The sequence below is a fragment of the Otolemur garnettii genome, unplaced genomic scaffold (assembly GCF_000181295.1).
Source record: "Otolemur garnettii isolate 467f Iridium unplaced genomic scaffold, OtoGar3 scaffold00103, whole genome shotgun sequence".
Taxonomy (NCBI): domain Eukaryota; kingdom Metazoa; phylum Chordata; class Mammalia; order Primates; family Galagidae; genus Otolemur; species Otolemur garnettii.
The window spans coordinates 4309833-4326531 of NW_003852498.1; the positions used below are offsets into that span (position 1 = coordinate 4309833).

The window sequence follows — 16699 nt, forward strand, 5'->3', positions numbered from 1 at the left end:
AAAAAAAAAAAAAGATATAGCTGATATTTGCAGCTCTGAATGTACAATATACCAAAGTACTTCACAGAAAGATTGTACAACTGCTTATGTAAAATGCTAACTCACATGGACCGGGCCACTATGAGAGACACATGTCTCGTAGCTGTAGCGCTCCATTCTAAAGAGGGCAATAAACAGAAGACCTGGTGAAAAGGCCACAGTGGAAAATCCAGAAACTGTGAGATGAGGAACAGCTATGGAAACCAGAGGAATGAGCCTTTGAGAACAAAAGGCTTTAAGAGGATATGGTGCATTGGACCCAAAGACCTACAAGAGCCTTTGTAAAACAAAAATAGTCAAAATTGGAATTATTACATAGTTACCAATGAAAGGCTAGTTATACTGGTTAATTAAAAAATACACTAGATAAGTGGCTCTCAGCCAAAGGCAATTCTGCCCTCCAGGGGACATGTGGCAACGTCAGGAGACATTTTTGGTTATGACAGCTAGGGAGGGATCATCACCGTCTAGTGGGAAGAGGTAAGGGATGCACCACTGGACAGGCCTCTCTGGAAAAGAATTATCCATCCAAAACACCAGCAGTGCTGACACTGTGAAGCCTGTAGCACACTCTGGGGGCAGGGTATTCATCTATCAGAATTCCTGAGAATCATATCTGGCTTATTATTATCTATTTCACTCATGAAACTTAATTTAATTTCAAACCACATAAGAACAGATGAGATTTGTATGGGTTATAAGGCAAACAGGAAACATGTCCAGCAGACTATCAAGTTTGATCAGAGGGCTATTTACTCTTTGATCTATAAGCAAGAGAAAAGGAAAGCTTTGTTTCAAACAAACCACTGTTTTGCTATCAACATTTTTAAAAAATGGAAAGGAAAATGCAATCAAACAAAAAACTAGGGGTAACATGCTTAAGAACAACTGGTAAAAACTGTTATGAAACTTCCATGCTTCAGTTCAATTTAAACCAATTCTACAAGTTTATACTGAATGTATGTTTAGTCTTCTGTTAGACACCAAATGAATAATACATAATTCCTCAAGGAACTTACATTGTTAGAAATCTCTGTATGTGTGGTTCTAAGTCTATTACCATTTCCAGAACGATGTTCCTTTTTGCTTTGTCTATTAATGTGATGTTAAAAGACTCTAGGAAAATGGTTTTGTTTTTTCTTTTGCGGTTTTTGGCAGGGGCTGGGTTTGAACCCACCACCTCCGGCATATGGGGCCGGCGCCCTACTCCTTGAGCCACAGGTGCTGCCAGCAAAATGTTTCTTACAACTGATTTAAGTATTTTTCTCATAGCTAGGCACATAAAAAAGAGCATACCGTCAACAAAGACCTATTCTTCAGATAGTTATATATTTACTATATAATTTTAGTAAATATCAGGTCTTGTTAACTAAAAGAATAAATTGTTCTGGCTATAAGACAAATCTATTTTCCCAGTTATTATAAGATTGTCAATCTACTCTTCCAACAAAATTAAAGTACATAGCAGATCTGGGTACCATAGCTAGCTCACTATGTTTGAAAATGAACTGAGATTCTGAATAAAGAGCATAGATATGCTGCCAAGATCTTAGGTGTGTCAGGTCCCAGGACTGGCCAGATCTCGGGCCCGGCTTAACTAGGTTCTGGACAGAGACCGCTAAGCTACCTTGCTCAGGAACAATTTCTCTTAGGTGCCAGAGAGCTATTTACTTTAGCTGATGGGGGAGAGTCTTAGAGAGAGTAAAGCAGTCTTAGAAAGAGAGATCTTAGTCTTTAGCAGAGCTTAGTGATCCTCAGCAGAGAGATGCTGTGCTGGCGTTCTGCAGGCAGGAGAGGAGACACAGTCAGAATAAGTGGGGTCCGTGATAGAATGAGCATGCTCCCGACTGCCTTCTCCCCCAGCCTAATATGAGGCTGATCTCGTGCCTCTCACCACCACAGGTGTAGAGACTGCCAATTTACCAATGCTCTCCTCTCGCAAGCTCTCATGCTTGTTAGGAGAGCTAAATCCCTCTCCATGCCCTTTTCACCAAGGTGTTCCATTATTGAGCTATACAAGTATTTCTGCAGGTGTTTTTTTTTGGCCAGGGTTGGGTTTGATCCCACCACCTCCAGTATATGGGGCCAGCGCCCTACTCCTTTGAGCCACAGGTGCCACCCCGCTATATAGGTTATTTCTTATAACTCTCACTCCTCCTAGCCATAGGCTATATGGGCTACTACATAGGTGGACTCAGAGTAAGGTTATTATTGACTTTTCTAGCTGTTGTGGAAATCTATCAAAAGATAGGATTTTAAGTTACAAATATATGGGGATGAATCCTTCCTCTATTGTTCCTAGAGGTAACCTTAGGCAAAGTATTTTAGGCCGTGGATAGAAAACCCACAGCCTTAAGGCCACATGTGGCCTCCTCGGTCCTCAAGTGTGCTTATTACCTGAATCAAAATTTTACAGAACAAATCATTTTATTCCTATTAATGTACGTTTGCCTTTTTATTTTATTTTAAAAGTGAATGTATTTAAAATACCAAAGAATAATATTCATTTCAACAATATAATCCTCCCATATTGACCAGCACAATTACAACATTAGTAAGCTGTAAGAGCTAAACTGATGGCAGCTCTCATCAGGATTTAGTTCTAAATTCCCCTGCCTGACTGGCACCACTACTGCATGAGGCTGGTTAGCAAGAGCTTGTGGGGTTGAGTACACCAGTCTGTTGTCAGATATTCACAAGGATGCACTGTTTCTTACTGGTATTTTAGCTGAGCTCTGAAGACCAGTAGTGGGAAAAGTAAAAAGATGAGGGAAGTCAAGTGAAGAATGTTCCATTCTATGTAGAAGGAATGGCTTGTATGAAGTCCTGGACATGAGCAAGAGCAGATGCATTGTAGCAGGGGTCCTCAAACTTTTTAAACAGGGGCCAGTTCACTGTCCCTCAGACCGCTGGATGGCTGGACTGCAGGCCCCAGGACGAGTCAGCTGCTAAGCAGGACAGGCAGCAGTGGGAAAAACACCCAGCGGGCTGGATAATGTCCTAGGTGGGCTGCATGTGGCCTGCAGGCTGTAGTTTGAGGACGCCTGCGTTGTAGGAAGTGAAAGATCAGCGCAGATGGAGGGCAATATGCCAACAAGAAATGGCAAGAAAGGAAACCAGAAAAAGAGATAAGGGCAAGGTGGTAAAAAGAGTGAAACAGAAAGAGAGCTTGGAGTAAGTGATGGTGATGAAAATGAAATGCAATAAGAATACTGGTTAGCAGCAGGAATAACTCAAATGAACTATGAGAATGGATTGGAAAAAGCTAGCACAAATGAGAATGGAAATAAATAGATTTAAAGGCCAGATAGAATATAGATTCTGCATTTCATGATTAACTGGATGGGAGGAAGCAATAAATAATCAAGAATGACCATGACCCTTAGCTTCTGGCTTAAGAGTCTGGATATGAGAAGGGACAGAAAAGAGATGTCACTCACTGAGCTGGACGGATAGCACTGAGAGGAGTAAACTGGAGAGAAGGAAATAATGAATTCAGTTGTGGACACATGAGTCTGAAATGCCTGGGAGACATCTCAGTAGAGTGGTAGGCAGTTGAATTTATGGATATGAACTGAAGCTATCACTTTGAAAGCAAAATAATGGTACAGCGGATTATGCCTGTAATTCTAGCACTCTGGAAGGCCAACAGAGTGCTCACAAGTTCGGGACCAGCCTGAGCCAGAGTGAGACCTCATCTCTAAAAAAAATAGCCAAGCATTGTGGCAGGAGCCTGTAGTCCCAGCTATTCAGTAGACTGAAGCAAGAGAATCGCTTGAGCCCAAGAGTTTCAGGTTGCTGTGAGCTGGGATGCTACTGCACTCTACCAAGGGTGACAAAGTAAGACTGTCTCAAAAAAAAAAAAAAAAGGCAAAACAATGAATCCTTAGAATTGGATCATCAAGACAGTTGTCATGTGAGGAGAACAGGAATTGGACAAAGGTACAGCTCTCAAGTTAACCATTTAAGGAATAGGTAGAAGAAAAGGAACTTGCAAAAGAAACCATAAGGAACCACAATAATTGGAGAAAATTCAAGATATTACAATATAATCAAAGTCAGGCAAAAACTTGACTTTGATTCAAGAAGAAAGGTGAGGTTGACAGTATAAACCATTAAGGTAAATTAAAGTTAGACAAAGACTATAAAACAGGCAGGTTGGATCTGGCTAAAACACAGACACCTTAGAAGAGCAGTACCATTTAGATAATAGGGGAGACTGAAACAATTTTGCAATGGGTTAAAGATTAAGTGGGAAGTGGGAAACGGAGGTGAATGCTCAAACTCTTTTTACAAGTTTTCACATAAAAGGAAAGGAGAAAGGTGGCACATAGGAGGAAGCCAATGATGAACAAGAAGGGACAAAAAAATATGATCTTTCAAGATACTGGAAAGGACAGAGTCCAGAACACCGAGGAAGAAATAAAGTTTGCAGGCATAAGTAGTTTATAAATCTGAAGAGAAAGGTGACGGAGTTCTTTCTGTTTGTCTCTCTGAGCTCTACAAAATTAAAGACAAGATACTCTGCTAAAAGCATGAACAAAAAGGGAACAGTTGAATGTTTGCAGAGAACAAGAAATATTAGCAATAAATACAGAAATAGAAGAAAGAACTGACCAAGACATAGAAAAGCTGAAAGGCAGTATCTACCTACATGATCGTGGGTTTTGTTTTTCCCCAGTAGGATTTGGCAGCCTGGAAACAAGTACAAAAAAGAAAAAGCCCTAGTTTACTTTCATGAGTGTTGAACTTTCTATCTGAATAACGTGCAAAGATGCTGAAGATAGAATTGGCAAACTTTATCTATAAAGGGTTGGACAGTAAATATTTTAGGCTTTGCAGACATGTGATCTCTGCTTTAACTCCTCACCTCTGCCACTGTGGTGCAAAAACTACAATAGACAATATGTACGTAAATGGGAATAGCTGTGTATTTATAAAAATAGGTGGTAGCTGGATCCAACTCGTGGGGCTGTAATTTACCAACACCTGGTTTAAAAGAAGGTAGTAAAGATAAAAGAAGAGACTGATACCAGAGAAATCGATAGGCTTGAACTTTGAAGAGCTGAAGAACTAGAGGCCAAAATGAAACTTTACGGCATGAACAAACAAAAACACATGTCAGAAGTAATACAGTCTATAAACCAAACCTTTGAGCCTATTTCGCAAACATCAATAGGATCATTATCTCCACAGCAGTTTGTGCTCTTGTCTTTTCGATGGGGATCTTCCCAAGTCTAAAAACAAAACAAAAGAGGCAGAAATACAGGTTAATACTGTAAAGTATCTTAATCCTTCTACATAACTCAAGTTTCACAGATAGCCATAATCCAAAGAACAAAATCTCAGAAATTGCACAGGCTCAAGGCCAACAAGACAGTGTGCTCCTAAGTATCATAATAATTAAAAGAGTTATAGTATTTCCTCCCTTTGTCTCTCATTTGTCATATAATCGCCATCTGAAAGTGGGTGGTATTTATAGACATGTTCTTCTTCCAAGTTTAGCTAGTCACTAAATCCACATTCACTTTTCAGAGTTCCAGTGAGGACGCTGCCATCCTCCTTGCCCTTGTGTCCACATTTCCCCTGATGCCTAAGCTGTGGCTTCCATTGTTTACTGCTTCCTTTGATAGGGTAACAGTACTGGAGTCTAAAATTCCCATCCTTTCAATGACTTTTACTAAAGAAAAGAAAAACCTATTGTGTCTCATTTCATTCCACTTAAATAATCCTCTACTTTTGCTGTCAAATCTCAAGACCTTGATAAAAACATGAAAAGATGCCACTTCTTTAGTTTCCTGCAAGATTAAACTTTGTTGATTATAAAATACATACATGGGTATTTTTGTAAATGGATAGCATAATATAAATGTGACAAGTTTACTACCCCGTAGGTACTACTCATCCCAAAAGCTTCAAAACTGTCTGGTTGCAAACAAAATTGTTGAAGTTTCCTACTTATTGGCTTCAAATTTACATTATAAGGGATATAGAGACTACATCATCTTAAGGTTTCGTTTATCCCTGTTATCTAGGATTTTAGATTATCCAAGTTTATTTATTGTAATTGTATATAATTAAAAATAGACTTTTATTCACAGCTAAACCCTAAATAAACTCAAATATTTTCCTTCTGGCTCTAATTATAGTGTATCTGGGAAAAAATTGACCTAACTGTATTTTCTTTTAAAAAATCAGTAAACTAAGTCCAATAATATTTCACTACCTCAAATACTAAGAATATTAAGAAAACATAAGACATGAAGCCAGTAGACAGTCCAATATGCTCCATGTAAGAGGAAAACTCAATCAACTCAAGGTGGGGGCAGGGGAATATGGGATTGGGAAGAGGGGAGGAGAGCAGTGGATGGGTTTGCTCCAACTTACGGGGCACAGTATTAGGGCATATGGTACACGTCTTGGGAAGTGGGACAGGACACAATTATAAGAGGGTCTTAACAAATGCAAATATTGTAACCTAATTTGTTATACCCTCAATTAACCTCATACAAACTAACAAAAAAAAAAAGGAAAGAAAATATAAGAATAATCATAATTACCTACTGCTTATAGGTGACAGATGCTTTTTCTATTTTTTCTAATTTTTTTTCTCGTAATACTCATAATTCTAGGAATACAGGTGACAATTTCTGTCTGATACACACCGAACATACATATATATGCATGCATACAGCCCATGAGAAATGTACCATAATTCACCCCATTTTTAAATCATATATATATTTAGTTCTGAAGCTTTCTTTCTTTCTTTTTTTAACTGTTGAGGATTCATGGAGGGTACAAAGAACCAGGTTACACTGGTTGCATTTGTTAGGGAAAGTCCCTCTTATAATTGTGTCCCACCACCAAGAGTTGTGTCACACATGATGACCTCCCACGACCACCCCCCCCCACTTCTTCCTTCTCTCCTCTCCCCCATTCTGCCACCCTCTACCCTGTACTAGGTCATCAATTGTCCTCATATTAGAATTGAATACATTGGATTCTTGCTTCTCCATTCTTGTGATGCTTTACTAAGAATAATGTGTTTCAACTCCATTCAGGTGAATACAAAAGATGTAAAGTCTCCATCTTTTTAAGTGGCTGAATAGTAAGTGTTCCACGGTGTACATATACCAAAGCTTGTTAATCCACTCCTGGGTTGGGTTGCATTTAGGCTGTTTCCACATTTTGGCAATTGTAAATCAAGCTGCGATACACAGTCTAGTGCAAATGTCCTTATGATATGATTTTTTTCTCTTCTAGGTAGATGCCCAGTAATGGGATTGCAGGATCAAATAGGAGGTCTAGTTTGAGTTCTGAGGATTCTCCATACTTCCTTCCAAAAAGGTTGTATTAGTTTGCATATTCTGCAGTTTATAGAATGTTCTATAAATGCATGTTAGGTCCTCTCGTTCTAGAGCCCCATTTAAGTCCAATGTTTCTTTGTTGATCTTTTGCCTCCAGGATCTGTCTAGTTCTGTCATTGGAGTGTGAAGTCCCCATCTAATATGATGTTGCCATTTTTTTCTTTAGATCTAGTATAACTGCTTTATTATTATTAATAAAGCAATTATTATTATTGGGAGCTCCTGTGTTAGAGGCATATTATATACATATATATATATATATATTTCTTTTTTGTTAAGAGACAGAGTCTCACTTTGCTGCCCTCAGTAGAGTGCTGTGGCATCACAGCTCACAGCAACCTCCAGCTCATAGGCTTAGGTGATTCTCCTGCCTCGGCCTCCCAAGAGTAGCTGGGACTACAGGCACCTGCCACAATGCCCGGCTATATTTTTTTATTGTTGTAGTTTTGGCCAGGGCCAGGTTCGATCCTGCCACCCTCAGTATATGGGGCCAGCACCTTACCTACTGAGCCTAGAGGCATATATATTTAGGATTGTTTGTTCTTGCTAAACGCATCTCTTTATCATTAATGACCATCTTTGTCTTTTTTTTTTACCATTGTTGATTTAGTCTATTTTATCTGATATCAGAATAGTTACTCCGGCTTGCTTTCTGCAGGCTCCAAATTCCTTGGAAGTTCATCTCTGTTGAAATCTTTCTCCTTGATCTGCTCTACATCTTCTTTCTAAGGAATCTCTGGTAGGTTCTGGCACTTAATCCCTCAGAATCCCACCAGGGCTATGTTTGTGTGTGTGTGTATGTGTGTGTGTGTTTTAATCAAAACTTTTCCTTCTTTCTAGGATGACCTGGCAACTGATATCTCTAGTCAGCCATTTTGCCTCCTTCCACTTATTTTTGATCTAGCCTAAAACAAATCATTTTCATCTTCATGCAGGTTTTTGAGATTATTACCTTACTCTATAAATATTAACTGATCTATCTGTAATCACCATGTTCTAGTCCTTGAGTCTCTTCAAAAAGCACTAAATTTTACAAAATTGTATACACAAGTGGTTCTTGATAACTCCTTCCTGATCAAGCAGTATTCCTATCACCAGCTCAAAGGAAGTAAGATCTACTCAACCACTCCTATACTTTGCCAGCTTCAATTTGGAGTAAGAGCCGCTACCAATGTTTTCACTAGTTACAGCTAACATTAATAGCAACAGTGTCATCACCACTGAGTTAGTATTACTAAGAACTCACTAGGAAGCTGAACCCTTTGCTTCGATCAACTCATTCAATATTCACAATACACTTGTGGGGTGGGGAAGTATGGTCATGCAGGTGAACAAACAGGCCTAGAGAGATTACTATGTATGGCAGGTTACAAAGCTAGTAAGTAGTATTATCTGATATTCTGTTGGGGGGGGTCAATGAGTCAAATTTATGATGATGTTCAAAATAAACACATGGTTTTACATTAAAACTGAAGAAATCTTGAATTTAAAGTGATTCTAGTCTTTTAATATTTTCCTGACAGGCATTCTAAATATTCACTGAGACATAACACTGGAACAACCTGTATATGTGGTAATTTGAATAAATTATGGGAAGACAAAGATGATTTCTGCCCAGCCAACCTCAAACTTTGAGGAAGGCATTATTAATGTCTAGAAAGCTGAAGATCTGATAAAGACAGCACACTGATGAATCGCAGGCTAAGTGGAGAGACTGCTACCTACACAGTAGTCCACTGCTTCAATGTTCTCCTAAGCACAGTTTGTACTGTAGTTCCTCTGAACAAATTTCCTGCTTTTACAAGACAAATTGACAAATTATAGGAGAATAATAGAATAACAAAATACAATGCTCATGTATGCCTATGAAACAAATGTGATACACATTCACAAAGCATTGATTAATTTATTCAATTCACAAATATTTATTGATAACCTACTCTGTGTTAGGCACTAAGCCAGGCAGGTGGAATATATCAGTGAGCAAAAGAGACAGAATCCTTGCCTTTATAAAGTCTGTGTTCCAGCTGGAGGAAAATTACAATAAAGAAATAAATATAACAAATAACTAAATTATATAGTAAGTTACAAATTGGTGGCTGTTATGGAAAAGGAAAATAAATGAAGTATTGGGGGGGGGAAATGGAAGTACAGGAGGCAGGGTTAAATGTTTTAAAGGGAGTTTGGCAGATATAATGAAATTGATCTATGAACAAACATTACGGAGGTAAGCCATGTGCTCACCTGCCAGGGAGACACACGGTGAATGTGAAAGCCTCAGGCAGGAGTGTGCTTGGAGTATGAGAATGCCAGTGTGGGAGGAGGAAGAGGGGAAGAAGGAATGGGGAGGGAGAAAAAGGGGAAGAAGAGGGAGAATGAGGAAGAAGAGTTGGAGACAAGATCAAACAGGTAAACAGAACCAGAGGCTCACTCTCTGCAATCAAGCAAAAAAATATTAGGGAGGAATCACCCCCTCCCACAAGCAACTGGCATGATTTCAATGTTTTCAAAACATTATCCAATTTAGTTATGTTTGTTTTCTAAATAAGTAACTTAAATACAATCAATGGTTTCCCCACCCCCCCCAAAGACTAAACCCCACATAAACACACACCCCCAAGATTGGTTTGGGTTTAAAAATGGCAGAGAGAATGCAGTCTATTTCCTCTCCCTCACTTCCACCCTACATGCTGACCTCCTTTTTCGTATTCAAACCCCCCCCCCTTAGCACCTTGACACTTGCTCCTCTTGTTGGCCTGCTTTTCCTCTCACGTCCACACTCCATGGTCCCTGGTCCCTGGTCCCTGTGGGTCTCTCTCCTCACATAACTCCTTCTCACTGAGGCCACCTCCCTACGTAAACTGCAACAATCCTAATACACCCTTACCCCATTCCGTTTTATTTTTCTTACTACCACTTGATGTTTTACTTGGGGCTTATTTTGCTTATTGCTGGTTTACCTGCCTAGAATAAAAGTTCCAGAGGAACATTTATTACTGTTATCACTGCTTTAGCTCTAGTACTAGAGATACAAGAACCCCTGGCAAATATCAGGCCCTCAATAAATTGTGCTGAATGAATGAACAGTTCTGTGAAGGACTGGTGTGGACAAGATGGAAGTGAGAAACACGGAAGAAACTGTGGCAAAATGAAGAATCAAGCAGAGGATGGATCATGCTAGGCTGAAAAGCAAAGTTAAGAAGTTATGTTTCATCCCTTAGCAACAGGAGACCATTAAATAGGTTTCATCCCTTTAGCAGTAAGAAAACATCTTTAAAGGTTCTCTTACAGGAAAAGCATTCACAGATTTATGTTTTTAAAATATCACTTTGGGTGCTGGATGGAGTATGAAACTTAGGCAACAGTGAATGCAGGCTGACACGTGAATTAAGAGACTGCTGCAGTCAAATTCCCTTAGAGTAACAGAAGAGCTACTGCACCCAACAGACTCCTGCATTTTGCTGTGTATAATACTTATGTTTTTGCATACTGACATTTTTGACCCCAACTTTTACCAAAAGTTGTAAAAATTATCTTTCACTGTAATTTTTTAATTCAGACTTTTATTCGTTTGTATTTAGGCCCTCATATTATAAAGGAATTCTGTAAAAGTATCAGCTAAGTGGAGACACTGCTACCTAAACAGTATTCCACTGCTAGGGGGCTAGTTTCCATCTCAAGTGTATGAAAAGAAATATGTTGCTTCCTCTTGGCTGAAAATGCTTTTGTTGCAAGTTCATCATAACTTTAATAAAGCCAATTACTATATTCCATGGTATTATTTTGTATACAACTATCATTACTGCTTCTAGAGTTATGCTTTTAGTGCATAAGTATAAATAAAAGAATTAATAATATTTATATATACACGGAATTGGAACTAACCATGTATAATGCACATCCTTATTTTTCTCTCAAAAATTTGGGTGAAAAAGTGTGCATTATACACAGGAAAATACAGTTAGTTATACCCTAATAGATGAGAACATTGCGAAAATTCAAACATACCCAGCAGAACACCAAAAATTGGCAGGGGTCTAAGTAGAAAACTACAGAAGTTGCTTTTGTTTTTCCTTCCATTCCTTACCTCTTTTCTTTACTATCAAAAAGTTTGTTTTCTTATTTTTTCTACAATAAAATAAAATAATTAGTAGATTAGCAGTACCTATTATGCTACATTATAATTAGTTGCTTAAATCACCTCAGACTATAAAATAGACAATAAAAGTGACAATAATTATTACGTTTTGCATTATTCTAACGCAATTAACTCACGCACCTTCAACACTACCATATGCAGTGCATATTTTAGATTCTGCATGTTATAGATGAAGAAAGTGAGGCACAGAAAAAGTATCTTGCCCAGGACATTACTAGAAAGTGGCAATCTGGCTCCTACACCCACATTCTTAGCCATTTGTGATGCTGCCTTGATCTTCTATCTGTACTTCACCTGCCTTTGTACACTCGACACCTAACACACCACCTAGCACAGAAATCCTTAATAAGTGTTTAAAGAAATAAACAACTACACGGACTTTAGTCTGTGCTCTACCTGCTCTACTTGGTCTCTATTTTTGTCTGTCTCTAACTCAACGGCTTCTTCGACCCTCCCTCACCCATACATCCTCTCCTCACACTGTATTCACCAAGCTTTACAGAACTCTTTTTTAACCTTTCACTGCTGGGTCAAACAGAATGTCCATTAGGCACCTGGAGAGTCAGAAAGCCTGCTTTCATGCTTTCAACAGGCATTCTCATTCTTACTCATCAGTTTATTAGTGCCCATTTTAACCAAGAATGTATCCACGTGGGTGGTCTAAATGCAACAAAGACAGCCTTACACTTCAGAAAACAATCTTTTTTCTTTTTCCTGTGAGTGTTTATTCTACATGCTCAGCTGCTTTTTTGTGCTATACAAAGCAAGACTCCCTTTTCAAACATTTCCCCAATAGCATCTTAAAATTTTGTGGAAAATATTAAAATTAATAAATAAAATAATTAATTTTCCTGTTAGGTGGATGGCCTAACAGTTTTTGTAAACACAAAAGCAGATGGCCTCTTTGTCCCCAAAACTTAGGCTTTTGATTCAGCATTTTTTGAGTTTTATTCACTACAAAATCAAGTTGCTAACTCAGTTCACAACGAATTCTGAAAAAAGAATTTATAATTTAGAAGATTAATCTGCTAAAGTTTAAAAAATAAAATTCATGCTATCATACATCAACGTGTATAAAAGAATAACTTGTCATATTTAAAGAAACGACTGCAGATAAAAGCGTTGCTTAAAAATTTTTCACTGACACAACAGCAAAGACTAGAAAGAGAAATGCATTCAAAGTGTCAAATGTGTGTGTTCTATGTGCCCAACTCCAGGGACGTGAGTATAGACATATATACGGTTTAAAATAAAATTTACTGACACAATAAAACTCCACATTAAAAAATTTCAAATTTACAAATCTCTCAAACTGACATGTTCTCAGAACCAATTTAAATTCAAGTAGTTCACAGGATTTACAAGGCAATTTTTTCAGAGGACAGGAAAGTTTTACCATTATAACAAAAATGATACCTGAGGGAGGGCACCATAATTCCATATATAACCCTTGTGAGGGAAAATATTCGCCACATAGCGTAGCTTGCCATTCTTCACATCTTGTTTAATGGGATTCAACGGCTCCTTGGTGGCAATCTAAGCAAATCACAGGGGAAAGAAAGGGAGAGGACGATGAGAAACGAATAATCTTATATCCAATCCTGTATCCAATTTTTTAAATCTGCCATTTCTAGACTAAATATTCAATATTCCAAGTTAATTATCAAAAATGTTTTAAAGTAAGCCAGCTCTTATTACTAATTTCTAGTACTGGGTAAAACAAACTGTGTGGAAAGGAGACATCATACAGTAGAACCTCTGTAAGGTGACCACCCACCCAAGGGACTATAACAGACTCGTAAACACATTGAGGAGGGTAACAGAAGGAACGAGGCCTACTGTGCTGGAAAGTACATGTGGTGCGTGTCCGGTCTGTGGAAATTAGGTCACCTTACGGAGATGGTCAATGTAGGGAGGTGGTCAACTTCGGAGGTTCTATTGCATTTTCAACATTAACCCCTTATCAGATGTATTGCTTACAAATACACATCAAGCTTTTGAGTTGGACGTAATCCTATTTGTCTATTCTTGCTTTTGTTACTTGCTCTTTTGGGGTCAAACTCAAAAAATTATTGCCCAGAGCAGAGTTGTGTGGTTCTCCCTCAGGTTTCCTTCTGGCAATTTTATTGTTTCTGTTCTTATATTTAAGTCCATGATTCATTTTGAGTTGATTTTTATATTTGGTATGAGATAAGGATCCAGCTTCTTTCTTCTGCGTCTGACTATCCAGCTTTCCACACCATTTACTGAAGAAACGATCCCTTTCCCATTGTACATTCTTGGCACTCTGTCACGAATCAACTGACCCAATGTGCTTAGGTTCCTGGGGGGCTTTCTGCTGTTTCACTGGATGATGTATCGATGTATCTGGGGTCTGTTTTTTGTTGTTGTTTTGTTTTGTTGCCAGTATAGCTGAGAATCCCTTCTCCAAAACACTTAGGATCAGAAGTGTTCTGATTTCATACTTTTTTCAAATTTTGAGATATTTGTATTTATGCTCACCAGTTAAGCATCCCAAATTTGAAAATCCAAAATATGAACCACTCCAAGGATCATTTCCTTTGAATGTCAGCTCAGCACTCAAAATTTTTCAGATTTTGGAGCATTTCAGGTGGAATGCTCGACTCGTCCCATACTATTTCAGTTGCTGCAGCTTGGCAGAATAGTTTGAAAGCAAGTGGTGTGATGCCTTCACCTTTTGTTCTTTCTGCTCATGACTGCCTTGGCTATTTGAGGTTATCAGCGGTTCCCTATAAATTTAGGGTTGCTTTTTCTTGTTGGTTTTAACTTTTTTTGTTCTATTTTTCTTTACTGTGTGACTTTATTTTTTATGGTTTTTTTCCTGGATTATTTTTTCTACTTCCATAAAAAATTACATTGGAATTTTGATAGGGATTGCAATGAATTATAGATCACTTTGGGTAGTATGAACAATTTAACAATAGCAATTTTTACAATCTGTAAACACCAGATGTCTTTCTATTTACTTATGTCATCTTCAGTTTCTTTCAGAAACATTTTACAGTTTGTAGTGTGAAGGTCTTTTACCTCCTTGATTAAATTTATTCCTAAGTATTTTAATTTTTTTTAGTCATTATTATAATGAGATTGTTCTCTTTGATTTCTTTTCTGAGAGTTTGTTGTTAGGGTATAGAGTCAATGTTGCTTGTGACCGTGTCCTGCAAATTTATCATACTCATTTATCAGTTCTAATATTTTTTGGTGGAGTTTTTAGGGTTTTTGTAGGTGTAAGACCATGTCATCAGCAAACAGTGACAGTTTCCCTTCTTTCTTTTCTATTTGGATACCTCTCCTTTCTCTTGCCTAACTGTTCTTTTTTTTGAGACAGTCTCACTCTGTTGCCCTAGGTAAAGAGCTGTGGCACCATAGCTCACAACAACCTCAAGCTCCTGGGCTCAAGCAATCTTCTTGCCTTAGGTTTTCTATTTTTAGTAGAGAAGGAGTTTCCCTTGCTTATCTTCATCTTGAACTCCTGAGCTCAAGCAATCCACCTGCCTTGGCCTCCCAGAGTGCTAAGGATTACAGGTGTGAGCCGCCACACGCCGCCTGCCTAACTGTTATGGCCAGGACTTCCAGTACTATGTTGCATAGAAGTGACAAGAGCAGAAATCTTTGTCTTGTTACTGATCTCAAAAGAAAGCCCTTTACTGCGTATATGGAAAGAATCTTTACGTTAACTGTATCATAAGATTGAGGGTAAGAGAAAGCTTGAGATTACTAAGAAAAAGCTGATTGATTTTTATCCATTTTCCATCTTAATAATTTTATTATTTGTTAGAAATGGTGTGCTAATAATAGAGCACCTAAATAAACAACAGAACCTCCTCCCTACACTGTAGTTGACCACCTCCCTACACTGACCACTTCCTTAAGCTGACCTAATTTTCATAGACTGAACATGCATCTCATGTAGGAATCAGTAATGTAGGTCTAGTTCCTTGTGTTGACCAGCTCTGTATGTTGACCAGTTTGTTACAGTCCCTTGGGTAGTGAACTTACAGAGGTTCTCTAACACACATACACACACACACACACACACACACACACACACACATTATATATATAATTCAAACTCTCTCTATAGATATAAAAACTCAAACAACTCAGCAACAACAAAAAACCTAACTAAAAATGGGGAAAGGACCTGAATAGACACCTCTCAAAGAACACATACAAATGGCAAGATACATAAAGAAATGCTCCACTTTAATAATTTAGGGAAATACAAATTAAAATCACAATGAGATATCATCTCACACCTGTCAGAATGGGTATCACTGAAAAGACAACAGATAGCAAGTGCTGGCAAGAGATGTGAAGAAAATGGAATCCTTGTACACTGTAGGTGGGAATGCAAATTAGCACAGCCATTATGAAAAACTGTACCGAGGGTCCTCCAACTGAAAAGAGAATTATTTTTATAATGATCCAGTAATCACACTTCTGAGTATTTATCCCAAAGATTTCAAATCAGTTTATCAAAGAGATGTTGGCATCCCCATGTTCTCTGCAATGCTATTCACAACAGCCAACTTACACTACATATAATCGACCTAAACACCCATCAACAGAGGACCTGCTAAAGAAAATATAGCCCAGGTACACAATGAAATACTGACATTCTGTCCCCTTCAACAACATGAATGGAATGGGAACATTCTGCTAAGTGAAATGTGTCAGTCACAGAACGGCAGATACTGCATGTTCTCCCTGATACGTGCAATCTAAAACTTCAAACTCACTGAAGCAGAGTAGAGCTACAGTAACAGAGGAGGGTGGAGGCATACGGAGATGATGGCCAGAGGACACAAAATCTCAGACAGGAGGAATAACTTTTTTGACTTATTACTGCACAGCTTGATGAATACAGCTAATACTGTACTGCACATTTCAAACTCGCTGAGTGTAAATTTCCAATGTTCTCACCCCCAAAATAAGTCTTTGAAATAAGAGATATGTTAGCTGCCTTGATTTAATTACTTTACATTGTATTCATAATATCACTTTGTACCTTATAAATATACATAACTATAAATTGCCAATTTATGGTAAAATAATCACCAAAAACATTCTCATATTTCAAAGTTGCTTTTTAAATCAAACATATTTA

General features: G+C 38.1%; 1 protein-coding gene across 2 annotated transcripts in view; it reads right to left on the reverse strand.

Moving 5' to 3' along the window:
- PPA2 (pyrophosphatase (inorganic) 2) overlaps positions 1-16699 on the reverse strand; it is a 78923-nt gene that overhangs the window by 44710 nt on the left and 17514 nt on the right. The window contains exons 5-6 of one of the 2 annotated variants that reach the window (XM_003796336.3): positions 12985-13104; positions 5190-5276 (exon numbers count right to left, since the gene is read on the reverse strand). In XM_003796336.3, coding sequence (XP_003796384.1) covers positions 5190-5276; positions 12985-13104 — 207 coding nt within the window. The remainder of the gene's footprint in view (positions 1-5189; positions 5277-12984; positions 13105-16699) is intronic. The other variant, XM_023517034.1, reaches the window with a different exon arrangement.